Source organism: Colias croceus, chromosome 1 (genome assembly GCF_905220415.1).
Source record: "Colias croceus chromosome 1, ilColCroc2.1".
Taxonomy (NCBI): Eukaryota; Metazoa; Arthropoda; class Insecta; order Lepidoptera; family Pieridae; genus Colias; species Colias croceus.
Genome location: NC_059537.1, coordinates 7,192,950 through 7,207,148, shown reverse-complemented (window position 1 = coordinate 7,207,148; position 14,199 = coordinate 7,192,950). Strand labels below are relative to the sequence as shown.

General features: G+C 35.5%; 1 protein-coding gene across 3 annotated transcripts in view; it reads left to right on the top strand.

Moving 5' to 3' along the window:
• The window catches only part of LOC123706465 (band 4.1-like protein 4), a 53,824-nt gene extending 41,491 nt beyond the window's left edge, over positions 1-12,333 (top strand). The window contains exons 12-21 of one of the 3 annotated variants that reach the window (XM_045655765.1): positions 1,627-1,815; positions 3,333-3,482; positions 5,122-5,197; positions 5,696-5,781; positions 6,859-7,038; positions 7,885-8,019; positions 8,307-8,537; positions 8,961-9,261; positions 10,708-10,880; positions 11,268-12,333. In XM_045655765.1, the coding sequence (XP_045511721.1) occupies positions 1,627-1,815; positions 3,333-3,482; positions 5,122-5,197; positions 5,696-5,781; positions 6,859-7,038; positions 7,885-8,019; positions 8,307-8,537; positions 8,961-9,261; positions 10,708-10,880; positions 11,268-11,283 (1,537 nt within the window). In that variant the 3' untranslated portion in view covers positions 11,284-12,333. The remainder of the gene's footprint in view (positions 1-1,626; positions 1,816-3,332; positions 3,483-5,121; positions 5,198-5,695; positions 5,782-6,858; positions 7,039-7,884; positions 8,020-8,306; positions 8,538-8,960; positions 9,262-10,707; positions 10,881-11,267) is intronic. The other 2 variants (XM_045655773.1, XM_045655782.1) reach the window with 2 other exon arrangements.
• The last annotated feature ends 1,866 nt before the right edge of the window (positions 12,334-14,199 follow it).

The following is a 14,199-nucleotide window of genomic DNA, read 5'->3' as shown; positions in this document are numbered from 1 at the left end:
GATACAGCTCGAATTCCTTGGGAAGAGTTTCGGGATAGAGAGGGGAGTAAGACAAGGAGACCCTCTATCACCGAAACTATTCTCAGCTGTTTTGGAGAGTGTCTTTCGCAAGATGAACTGGGACAGCTTCGGCCTGAACATTGACGGCGTGAAACTTAACCATCTAAGATTCGCAGACGATATAGTTCTGTTTGAAGACGATCCCACAAAACTCGAAGAAATGTTAAAATCACTCAACGAAGAAAGTGTTAAAGTCGGCCTATTAATGAATAAAGATAAAACCAAGTTGCTCACAAACTCCAAACCAACACCTATAAAGATAGATAACCATACTCTCGATTATGTAGATGAATATATATACCTAGGCCAGATTATTTGCCACAAGGATCAAACTTCAAAAGAAATCAATCGAAGAATAGCTAATGGTTGGAAGAAATATTGGTCACTCAAAGAAATCGTGAAATCTAACGGACTTAGTATGACAATTAAAAGAAAAGTATTTGACACTTGTATTCTCCCGGTTATAATATATGGATGCGAAACTTGGTCACTTACTAAACTGCACAGAGAGAAACTAGCGCGATGTCAAAGAGCCATGGAGAGGAGTATGGTAGGAATAAAATTAAGGGACAAAGTGAGAAGTAGCACAATCAGAAAGAAAACCCAAGTAACTGATATACTTAGACGTATAGACCAACAAAAGTGGAGATGGACCGGCCATATGATTAGAGACACACAAAATAAATGGAGCGCTACTGTTTCCAACTGGTGCCCCCGGGACGGCAAACGCAGCAGAGGTCGTCAGCAAACAAGATGGGAGGATGACCTAAAACTGACAGCGGGTCCACACTGGAGAAGAGTAGCGAGGGACAGAATCCAGTGGAAGATGTTGGAGGAGGCCTATGCCAAACGGCACACTGAACTAAGAGATATTTTATAATTTTATAATTGTATAGTGTATAAGAAAATATAATATGTAAGTATAGTGTATAAGTTTTTAGTTCAGAATAAATGGGCTTTTTATTTTATTATTATTTATTTATACACATTTACTGTAATTTAAAAAGATCCTTGCAATAGTTATTCGAATTATTTATTAAATATAATTTTTTCAAGCCTAAGAAATAAATTTTAAAAGGTCATGAAATTTTGTTATACCCTTAGTACTAATACATAAATGGTGTTAATAAATATCAGTACATTCTTTAGAAAATAGGATTCTGATTGATTCTCCACAACATTTCTGAATTCTGTGACATACTTTTTTAATTTTACTTACATACTTTTTTTAGTTTTTCCATCGATCGTCGAGGCGCACAGACTCTAGGCATCGCCATATGGTGGACGTTCCATGTACCCGGACAAAGCGGTTCGGATCGACATTCTTCATCCGAACCGCGAGGGACTGGAACATGCTTCCTGAGTCTGTGTTCCCCGACGAGTACAATATGGGGGTCTTCAAGCGAAGAGTGAACGGGTACCTTCTAGGGAAGCGCGCTCCATCTTAGGCCACATCTCAGCTTACCATCAGGCGAGATCGTGGTCAAGCGCTTCCCTATCGCACAATAAAAAAATAATAATAATAATAATAATGAGTCATAATTTTAATCTTAATCATTTTACTAGAATCAGCGGTGAAGCGAATTGCCCGCCAATAAACGCGGCGGGTGGGTCGCCGCGTTCCACCCGCTCGGCGCCCGCCCGCCGCGGGCTGTACTCCGCGTCGCCCACCGCCAACAGACCTCCTCCAGCGCCTCGGCACAGGTCCGCGTCTGTGGACTCGCAGAGCTCTAATGACTCGAGATCTAATCGCAAGTAAGTATCTTCTAGAATCAGCGGAGTTGCCTGCTAATAAACGCGGCGAGTGGGTCGCCGCGTTCCACCCGCTCGGCACCCGTCTGCCGCTATTCTTCGCCTAACCCGCTGATTTTTTGAAGCTTTTTTTCAGCCTCAATGTAATTTCTTATATCTACCCTACACATATACCGGTTCACAACTTCGTTACTACCTTTAGCACGTAAGCTACTTACATCGTAAGAATGTAACAGATCTACGCTAAACGCCGGTTTCACAATTTTAAGATATGTTCTCTTTAGCTTATCATTCAGTTTTAAAAACGTCGTTTATTATGTTATTTTAAAGCTTTTTCTCAGTGATTATGTCAGATTCGTAAGTTACACTACACTTGTGGCCAGATTCACAAATTAGATATGTTCTGTTTTACTTATATTTCAGTTAAAATGACATATTATAATGTAGCAATATTTATAAAAACAAAGTCAAAAACTTAAAACTTTTTCTTTAGCTAACAGTGATATCATCAGCAAACGGTGGAACCGATCCTTACAATAATGAATATAGACGTAAAGTTAGTAATCTCTAAGTACCTAATATGTAAGTAATATGTACTATCTCTGATGGTAAGTAGAACTCGTGAAGTCCTGAATAACTAATCGTATTTTCAAAGTTCTTTTAATAAGAGAAAACTATGTTATTCCGAGGCGAAGGAGCTAAGTTTTCATATTATATGTTTTTCACCTTTGCTACTAGAATTTAGTTTAGGATGTAGTTACAATTATCAGACCATTAAACAGAGTAAATGACATCTCTATCAATATTCATAATATGATGAGCGTGATAAGATGCACTGTAGGTATGTGAATATGAACAAACTTATTTAAAAAAGTATTAGTAGGACTCAATTTACAAAAAATGGCTACGGAATTGTGCTACCAAGATCTGGGATTTACATAAAATATGAGTGCTTACGCCCTTTTGAGTGCGTTTCCATATTTTTAAAGAACCGTCATTAAAACCTAATCTGAATGTAATTTCTCCCTGCTTATCTGTAAGGGTTTATAACAATAAACCTAATTCGTACATTTAATTTTATTCTATACAATATTTATAAACATAGGTACCTAGTAGAATAATGTTATTTTACATCGTTTAGGTACACCCTACCTATATAATATTTTGTTTAGCCAAGTACTTGTTGTAAAATTTTAAGCAGAAACATTAATTTTATCTCGACAATTCCCTCTGTAAGGAATGATTATGTGAATTTTATGAAAATTGGTACCTACTGAACGAAATTACAAAATATTATCAGTAGGTTCAAATAAAATTAATACTCTTAAATTATTTTGTTGCCATACAAGATCTATAGAACAAAAAAGTTTAAGCAGAAGATGATTTTGCTAGACACATATCCTAAAAAGTTTTAACTTGGCATAAACAAAAAATCTATAATACATTAATATACCGAGTCTAGATTACCTAGTTTAAACAACAATCTCCGATACATTTTCATAACTTTTGATGTTCGACAGACACAGGCACCGTTCACGTAGACAGCAGTCAGACGCAGAAAGCGAGTTATCTCGCGGGTCTGGTCGGTCGGGGAGACGGCACAGGCGGCATCGCTCGAGACACAAGCACGACTCCGCGTCTGAGAGAGACGAATCGCAGCCTGATACCAAGTGAGATTTACTTACATATCTGTTATTTATAAGTTATATGATATTCATAAAATTTATAAAAAAAATTAAGATACACTAATTTAATAAGAAGAAAACAACAATTTGTTTCCCTACTATGTATAATTCACAATAAATATGTACTTTCCAAAAAAATAGACCATGGTATGTAAATAGAAATGTATATTGTATAATGTATATTAATCGACGTATCCCAATACTATAGTCTATAATGATGATAGATGATGAGTCCATTTCTTTAAGCGAAACTCGTGCAGTTGCACAAGCTTGAGCGGCAATTTTGTCATACATTTCCGGTAACATATTAGTATCAATAATGGATTCTATCACTTTTTCGTACATTGAAATATTTCGTGTGAATTTCGATGATTTTAGTGTATGACATAATGATGACATCTAATTAGCAACAAATAGTTATGTAACACTGATATCACAACAATTAAAATACACATCTAGGTACACTATAGTAATATTAATACAGACGTTTCACAAACACAATGAAGTTGAATTATATACCCACATACTCAATACATCTGTAATTGGCTAATTAGCTCCATTCTAACGTGTGTTACGCTTTATTGGTTTTAAATACATATATCTCTAAAGCAGCATAGTTTACCTCACATGCTGTTAACATACAAAATTAGTAAATATAATGTTATTATTATTAAATAATATAAGCCCTTTTCTGAAGACTCTGACGAGTCAATGTCACCTAATAACAATAAGGTCTGTTTGCCCAATCTTGGCAAAGGCCTCCTCCTTCTTCCTCCACTCTCTTCTGTGAAGCGCTTTTCTTGACCATTCTTCGAAATTGCCTCCTCGTTACCTTTTCCGTTTCCTTTTTTATTAAAATAAGATACCACCTAATAAATATCATAGTTGACAACGTGGTTATGAATATCTAGTATATGAAACATAGCGCGTTAATCAGCTACGAGCACAATATACACATTCACGGTTCAAACAACGAGCCTTTGTGCGGAACGAGATAGAATTATAGGCGTTATTTTATAAAATAGCTCAACAAAAAATAAGCGCACTGCTATCATCCACATTATACAGTTTCTAGATTCACTATTCAATAATTTCATAACCGCAGAATATTACTTAAATGAGAAATACACGTGGAGGACAGTAAAATGTTTTTATATATAATAAAATTTCTTCAGGAATATAAAATGTCATCCTTTGTTCTATATAAGCTAAATAAACTCAATTTATTGTTAAAAACAGAGCTTTTATGTAGCGTACGAATGTAAACTCTGTATATCTTTGTATTTTACTCGAGATAATAAAGCGAGTCTGTCGTCGACGAAATATATTTAGATGTTCCCTAAGCTACCATTTTTCAAGACTCTTTTTCTAAAGAATAGCGCAAACGTGTTCAGAATTATAGATCTTATATATGTTTAAAAAGGACTTTTCCATAAAATTCTTCAACTGAAAGTCAGTGAAGCCGTTTTCAGTATTAATGTCAAGCGATGTTTTCAAGAAAGGCCATTGAGGGGGTACTTCAATTCATATCTAAGTTCTCAGCGATAGTGCTTTATACTACTCGAGGAAAGAACGGAATGGTCATTGTACTAACTACCGTTATTAATGACTTAATCCGTTTCAGAGAGTACGAGTTAGTGGACTCCGAGTCGCAATGGAAGGAGGTATTAAGACAGACGTCGTCGGGTGGCGGTGTTCAAGTAAGTGCATTTGTACTCTATAAGTGCAGTTCACAGCCATTCGGCTTTATTATTGTTCACTTCAGTCTTCAGCTACGTTAAGATTGTATGTCAGTGACAACAGCAGAAGATCCCTTGTTTTAATGTTTTCTCTTGAATATCCTTTTTGTATGTTTCCTTTAAGTTGAAGTTTGTAACTTAAATTAATTTTGATCTACAGAATTGTTATTGTCTTTCGTAAAGCATATAATATAAAAGAATATACATTAATCCTTGTGAATGAATAAAATACGTAATGAATAAAATCCTGATACGTCATTAATTAATTGTATTCATAAACAGGCATGCAAAACGGTAGCATTTATACTTAATCCATTTAACTAAACAATTACAAGTTGCCAAATCAATCGAGTTATTGATAAACCACATCAAATATCGCTTGAAACATCTCGTTTATCAAACGCAAATAATCTTTTGAAGTATGTTTACGTTTTAAAAGGATTTTATTTGGATAAACAGGTTGCGAGTGTTCGCCGGTCGCAAATGGAACCGGAGATAGGAACTCATCGATCATCTCACAGACCACGGCGACATAGAAAGCATAGGTAAATAAAACATTCGACACTTCTAAATTTGTAACTGATGTTTATTGCAATATTGAAATAGAAATATCCAGGCTTTTAGGTTTGGTTTAAAATTGTGTGTTTTAAATTTTCATAGAATCTATTATTTTTTCATAAAATTCTGTAGGATTGTGTTGGATTGTAGCAATGTTGGATGTTGCAAACAGATTAACTGGAATTTTATACAAATTATATAAAGGCATAAGCTTCTTTAAATTTATAATTTAGTTTTGCATTCTAAATAATAATGCAAGTACCCAATTAATTATTAAGTAAGTAGTTAACATTATAAATGAAATTTGAAACTAGATACACACAATTAAGTTCCCAAGATTTTCACAATACACTACGAAATTGATAATATTACAGAGTATTGCAGTTATAAATTAAACCAATAGGTACTTAACGTCAGCTGTAGAAATTGGCAATTTTAGCCTGTGTATATTCACCGGCTCACAGAGTTTGTTAAACTGGTATCATTTTAACTTTTAACCCGAACAAACTTGGCACGCGTCCTAACCTCTTTGATAGCTTTGCCACAAACCGTTAGTTCGCAATAAAACCTCTCTGTTTTAAAAATACTTGAACGTTTATCTTTGAAGAATTTAAGGCATGGGAATATTGATAAAAGTCATTTTAAACATAGGTAATTTACTGGGTGATGAAAGTAATTATGAACACGGAATACATAATAAAAATACGTAATTCTGTTTTGGTATAGGTTTAGATAAAAAAAGTAAGGAGTAAATAATAAGGGTATTAAAGAAATTTTTTTATGAGGTCCCTCTTATGAATAGGATAATCGAGTTATCCTTGAATCTTACAAGCAACCAACATTGGGAGGCTATCTTATCAAAAAACTTCATGATAACATTCTTTTACGCAACATCTACCCGAGTTCATTGTCCTATAAAGTAATTGTGGTAAACACTTTCGAGAAGGATCGATATTATAAAATAAAATGTTCCGTGAGTCATTGTTTATTTTAAGTACAGTTTATTTTAGCCATTATATCAATAATGAAACTGGCGACCGAATTAAATCGTATAATAAATGTAGATCACGATCCGGTTCACCCGACAAAAAATGGCTGCCAAGCGAACTGAAGCAACATTTAGAATTTTCACTCGTGGACACGACGGGCATGACCGAAGAACAGCTCAAGGAAATACCATACACCGTCGTCCAGACAAGCCACGCCAGACATACCAAGCTTCGTACCACTTCAAAACATAGACAGTAAGTAAAGCATAATTTAAAAATTCTTATAAGCCCTCTTGAAAATGTGTACAAATAAGTAACAAAGTGAAAAACTCCAGTCGATACTTCTCAAGAAACAAGCCCCGACCTAGAGGGGACGTGAGAGGCATTCAGGATTTTTATCGTTTGTAATACTGAAAGCTTTTTAGTTTGACAATTTTGTACGTAAATCAACCTAAATTACTTTAATGATACGACACGAAACAAATATATTATATTACTATATAGATATTGTATTACTTTATAAATCATCTAGCGGTTCGCCCCGGCTTCGCCCGTGGTACCTACATGTTTACGTTTTTTTTTTTCATAAAAACTATCCTATCTCTCAAGTTGGATCGAACTGCACATGGTGTGCGAATTTTATTATAATCGGTTAAGTGGTTTAGGAGTCCATTGAGGACAAACATTGTGACACGAGATTTATATCGCTAAAACTATTATTAATTCACAGAAAATCAGACTGGCTTTAAGCGTAGTACGTGACATTGTTACACCCAAAGGTTCTAAAAGGGGTAAAATTTATAGCCTAACCTTCGTTACTCACAATTCAAGAAATATATGGATAGCACTAGGGCATTAATACAATTGGGTGTATAAACCCACGGTATATCTTCCTGGCGTCAAAATCAATCACTACCCAAAATAGATCAGAGGAATACAATTAAGAAATGTAATCTTCATAGAAGGCATTTAACTATGAAATATTCTTCACATATCTAGTTCAATTAAGGAACTTTCAACAATATCCTCGACACCGATTCCGATATACAATCGGATCGAATTAGCGATAGTTTGGTGGCTATAGTGTTATTACGAACGCAGGAACGAGCCCGGATCGCTCGCTCGGCGGGAGAAGGGTTCACACAAAAGTGATCACGACAATCACAATCAAGGCTCACTCAGATCGGTCTCGAGCACTCTCAGCGCGCACAGGACCTCTAACGAGAAACATGGAAGGTTTGATTTTACTTCGCCTATTATCCCGCTATATTGCTTCATCCCCTTCTGTGTTACAAAGGGAATGAAATATAATAAGTTATTTTTTTTTAGTTTTTATAGAGAATGGAATATTTTTTTTGTCTCGTTCAACATGACTTAATGATAATCGTAAATCCCACTGTTTTATATTAGTCTTTAATTGAAAACTTACAGTCATGCAAATTAAATTTTGTGTTTTGGGTAACTAGGTATATTTATTAAAGACTCCTGTCAACTTTTCAAATAACAAAAATCTATATCTTTAGACGCATCTACCCTTGTTACGATGACCCAGCTAACCGAGCAGGAGACGATTTTCTAACAAACAACGGCTACAAAAGTCCCATAACACCAGTGAACAACAACCCTTATAGCCCAGTCACGAATAGCATTAGCAACAGCAGTAGTGGAGAACTTATCGGAAGTGCAAGAGTCTCACATGAACACACGGATTCTGGGTTGGGCGCAGATCAGGATTATGCGTATTCGTCGGAAAGGTGAGAATTATTTCTATGCCGTTATGACATGATGTGAACTTTGAAGTCTAAACTTTGTTATATTTTTTTTAAATATAAATAAGTATAGAATAAAGAATAATGAAAATCTACTTTCTAATATCCAACCAAAATTGCAGAAACTGCGACAAAATTTTTTTCATAAGCTTAATATTGAACTTGTATAAAAAAAGAGCGTGTGTGCCGAGCACACGTATGAGAAGTGAAACTTCTTTGGCAAGATTCAAACGGTATAAGCCATAAGGTATAGCCATGACAGGACCTTGAAATTTTACTCTCAAGTAATTTCACGTCAAAGAATATTTATTTTTTCTTAACCTATTAATTGCCTATCTGTTGTTTGAACATATCAGTAATGGAAACAAGAATAACATCCAAGTTACAAATACGAATTACCTTGCGCAGATCGAGCGACAGCGCGAAGTGCGGCGCGGGCGGCTCGCTAGCCCCAGTGAGTAGGCAGTGGGTGGGCGCGGGCGTGTGCGGGGGCGGCGGCTGCGGCGCGGGCGGTGGAGGGGGAGCGGGGGGCGTGTGGCGGCGGCCGCCGGCGGGCCCACCGCGCTCGCGCGTCACGGGCTCGCAGCGCTCGCTGGTGTCGGTGGCGAGCGACAGCGCGGCCACGCGGCGCCCGCACGCCCACGCGCCGCCCCGCGCGCACCCGCACCACCCGCACACGCACTACCCGCAACACGGCTTTTCTCTCTTCGTGAGTGGGCGCTTCGCTTTCTAACATTCTTTTGGCTCTCGTAACGATTTTTTTTTAATTTGATTTGTGAATAAAACTCCTCTAGATTCCTACCTAGATTTGAAAGGTAGTTGCTACGGTTCCGCGAAAGACGCGGGTTCGAATCCCGCCCTGTGATCGAATTTTTTTTTAATAATTTTTCGAAGTGTGTTTTTCGATGAATGTAATGTTATGTGTATTGTACAGTTATAAGGAACATGAGCAGGCGAGTCAGCGGTGCCCATAAGCTTCAGTGACTATGTTGAGAATCACTATAGGTTGAAATTTGCATAAAATATCATACAGATTTGAGAGTAGGTACAGGATCATAGGTAAGGTAACCAAGCGTATAAGACAGGTACGCCCATAAGCTTCAGTGAAATTATTAGTCGAATAAGATTCATATAAAAAACAATATATTTATAGAACATCCTGAACCTTTTTATTTTCCATCAATTCGTCTCTTTCGTGGATTTCGCAGAACTGAGACCACCTTAGTTCATATATCTAAGAAAGACAAATTAAATTGTTACGACTTCTTCTTTGAAAATTGACAACATCAGAAATGGCAAGAATTTTTTGGATTTCAAATTTCCAAATGAGGCTATATTCTGTCATTACCCTGTTAAAATTGTTCTTTATACCATAAAGGGGAATGTCATTTCCCTATACCTTTTAATTTATGTTACGAGAGCCATAGCGTTTATCTGCAGCTCCTGTCTATGGGCCACTAAAATTTAACGATGTACAGGCTGCTGCTATGTAAAACTGGCCATTTTCATTACTATTTCTATAATACGTGTACATTATCTTTTATTTTAATTTAATATTTTAGAAAGAAAACTTAATTAACATAACTTTGAGCATCAATATATCTTCTGAATTATTGATTGCTCGTCATACAAGACAACATGCTTATTTCGGGGCTTAGTATCTGTGCAATGGTATATCAAATATTCATTTCTGGATTTGCTACTTTAATAGAAGGCTAGATCGTGCTACTTCCTATGCCTTTGGTATAAAATATTATGTGTATTTTGTGGGTACTTTTAAATATTTATGAAGAATACTTCTTACATAGTTTTTTATGATGGCGGTGAAATGGGTTAAAAAGCAGTGTCATTATAAAAATTGATGATATTTATATTTTTCAATTATTTATACATAGAAATAAAAAATAATCGATAAGATTTTTTCTTAATTACCACAATTGTGACAATTGTGACCGGTTCGAAGAGGACAGAGTACAACTACTGAACCCAGCCACATTAAAAAAAAAAAAGAATTTTTTATAAACTGTAAAATTGTCTACACTTGCTGGTCGAACCTTGGAACTTTTGAACTCCTTGGACACCGCTGTCCAAACAAAAAAACCGTTGCACCCCCATCACGGGCACGTAGTTTGACGCGGTTATGTATGGGGCGCAGAGGCACGCTAGCAACAACAACATTATCGGCGAGAGCGGGTCTCTGGCGCGGCGGTACGCGCGGCCGACCCGCGAGCGCGACCTCAACGCCAACGCGCCGCGCACGCACACGCACGCGCGGCGACACGACAACACGCTCGACATTATCCTTAAACCCCTCATAGAGAGCACGCAGTAAGTAAACGGTGGTACCCGAGAGTGAAACAGTTCACGGCTTTAAAAAAAAAAAACTTGGTTTTAACAAAAATTTAAATGTTTCGTGTATTTTACACTCGTAAAATAATGCCAGTGAACTGCGTCACCCGAAACATCTCTGTGTCGCATCGTAGCGGAATGTTTAGCTGCACGCATTTGTTCGTCCCGTCCCGGTTTGAAGGTACTTTTTGTTTGCATGTTACGAGTATGCGGGTGGAGGTTAACTAACTAACGATTACTAACTACTAACTTTACCTCCGATTTGTGTTTACCTGTGTTAATTTGTTATGTGCACTCGTTTGTCACTAAATTGTTGTGTGTGCACGTTTCGTATTACTTGTGGTTTACGTGATTCTTTACAAACAGGCTTCAGAGCAACTGAATTCAGCGAACGTCGAGACCGGCTCCGAGCGACTGGATTCTTCGTTTCAAACGGTCAACGGCGGCAAAACTAACGCAGCTGAAATGAGCACAGAGTTATAAACTTTATAGTTTACAAACTTTGATACTTGTGATTTGTGAATGAAACTTGTACATGCCTTTAGGTTTCTTAATAGATTACTTTAAATTTAATTAAATAAACCGTTGTATTTATACTTTGATTTGTATTAAACTTTGTACGTACGTTTGTCGATGCATTTATATTTTATAGTTTTAAAAATAGGTTCAACCTTGTAAATAATACGTATTACCTTTTTGTATAAACAGTACCATATACTTACCTACTTAATGAATATAACAATTTTGTAAAGTGACTCTAAATCATATAGTTGATGGAATATAGTATTGTAGGTACCTACCTACTAAAATTACTTGTGTGCCAAAGAGATGCGCTAGCGAAAAATAAACGAGCAAACATGATTATTTTGTAGCTTCTAGGCATAGTCTATCAATTACTCAATAGTTTTGTAAACATACGAGTCAATTCCGTAAATAAAAATATATTCTGGTGAGTGTAATATAAACTAAGTATTACCTAATATACCTAGTTGTATCATAAAATATAATCTTAATTTTATGTTAGATACATGTATATTATTTATTCCACTAAAAACAACGGGTATAAATGTATTTACTTACCATTGTTTTTATATGAAAATATTGAATTGTACAGTTGTTATGTAGGTTTAGAATTAAGCTGTCGGGGTCAAAAACTTTTCATTCATTGTCTGTGTCTTTTATTCTTGAATATAATATTGCAAACATAACAAAGACAAACTACAATTCTTTATAATAAAAATATACCTTATATTTACATCTCTTTCGTATAAGTGTAATCATGTATAGTTATAAGTGTAAAATTAAACAGTCAATTTGTACTGTACAAGACTGAAGACGATTTCTAACTTTCTACAAATCCTACAATATCCCGATAATTTGTAACCATTTTCATCGTTCACCATGTTCATAATAAAAGTTATTATTTATAAAACTATTGTGTTTCATTTCTAACTTACGTACATATTTGCAAATGCGTTGTTGCACAAAATATTTGCAAAAAAGAAAACTATCGCGCTATTTGCGCTGTGATTGAACAAAATGCAGAAAAATAATAAATAGTAGCAGATAAAAAACAAACTGAATAATATTTGTTGATTCATTCGATATACAATTCTCATCAAAGTTTCATTGAATATCCGACAAAAGTCCTGTAGTCGTATTAATTAAGCTGTTTTGTCTCTGATATCGACTACGAGACCGCCATTACCACTAATGAGGGCGAGTTCGAATTGTCACAGGGATTTTAAATGGTTTTCGTTGTCCTCACTTTTTGTTCGGGAACTTTCTAAAGTCATAACTTTAAAGACTTTATTTTACAGACACAATAGGACAGAATTGTGATAAATGATTTTTCTCTAATTGTTACCTACACTTGTCAATGCCTAATCATCTCAATGCTTAATTAATTCTCAATCTCAATCTGATTAATCGAAAAAGCGTAGGTTATAGTTAAACCGTCCTTTTAATAGTTTTGTACGATCTTAATTTATTTGAGTTATTAACTTAAAAGACAATCTTAAATTCACGATATTTTAAATTATCTTTTGATGTTAACATAGAAAATATATTTTAGGAATGAACTGTGCCATAATTACATTTTTTTACCCACGAGTAACTCGCGACACGCCTACGTGATTCCTGTTTACTGTCCGAACTGTCGCGCAAAAAATATTGTACTTTCGTATACTGTTGGAAATAACCGTTCGAGCTCAATTTGTCGGCAAAGAAAAAAGACAAAATAGGTGCGATCTCGTCTGCTAAAGCCCCGATGTCCACTATTCGACGAAGGGTGAAAACTCATTACCAGTGTTTAATGAAAGGGTTCCCAGAGCGTGTATGATTACTGGTTAATTGAAAGGCGTAAAATCAGAGGGCGGACAAGGCCCCGTAAATTGAAATTGCGCGTTGACGTATCCATTTTGCATGTTATAATTTTTCATAACCTTAGAAAAGCGCGAGGTCCTGTATTGCGCGTGAGGTAAAAGAAAGCTAATTACAAGCTATTGTAAACGAACGCTATTGTAAGTTTTACCTATGCTCAGTTATTTTTGAGATATCAAAAACTTAATAAGTCTTACATTCAGAATACATGGAAAACTCAAAGTAAAGAGTTATACTTAGCTAGGTAGGTACTTAATATTGATATTTCCAAATTGAATACTTGTCTGCTTGCCTATAATTTAAATTTAAAGCATTAGGTACCTATATCATCAAGTAAAATTATCATCATATAAATAAAATACATATCGTTTGAATTTATTATAAAAGTACAAGTGACAGTAACTGTTTAAATACGTTTATAAAGAGACAGGGACACCTTAACCGTAATCACGCTGAGTGCTCGCCGTCATATATTAAGTTTAAGCGCGAGCCTACGGCGGAGATGCGAAATGAAAATCTGAATTTATTTTATTTTCTTGTTAACGTTCACGGTTTCTTACGGAACAAATAAAATTAAGTATCATATTTTGCTTGTATTATAATACGTTAGTATAATATTTACGCAGTTGTCGAGGGAAGAAAGAGGGAGAAATACACTTGATTTGTCGGTGACCATATTCCTATTAGAAAGTGATACAAAAAGTTGAATGACTTGATAAGTATTAAGTAAATGCATTTCTTCTGTGCATGTGTATGTCACTGAACCCTCTTAAAATGCTGGACCGATTAAAAAAAATTTTTTGTATATCTACAGGTTAATTCGAGAATACTTTAAAAGCTCAAAATAATTCAATAAATATGAACTCATATTATAATTGTTAAAACTATTTTCTCAGAAATCATTAAAAAAAATAGC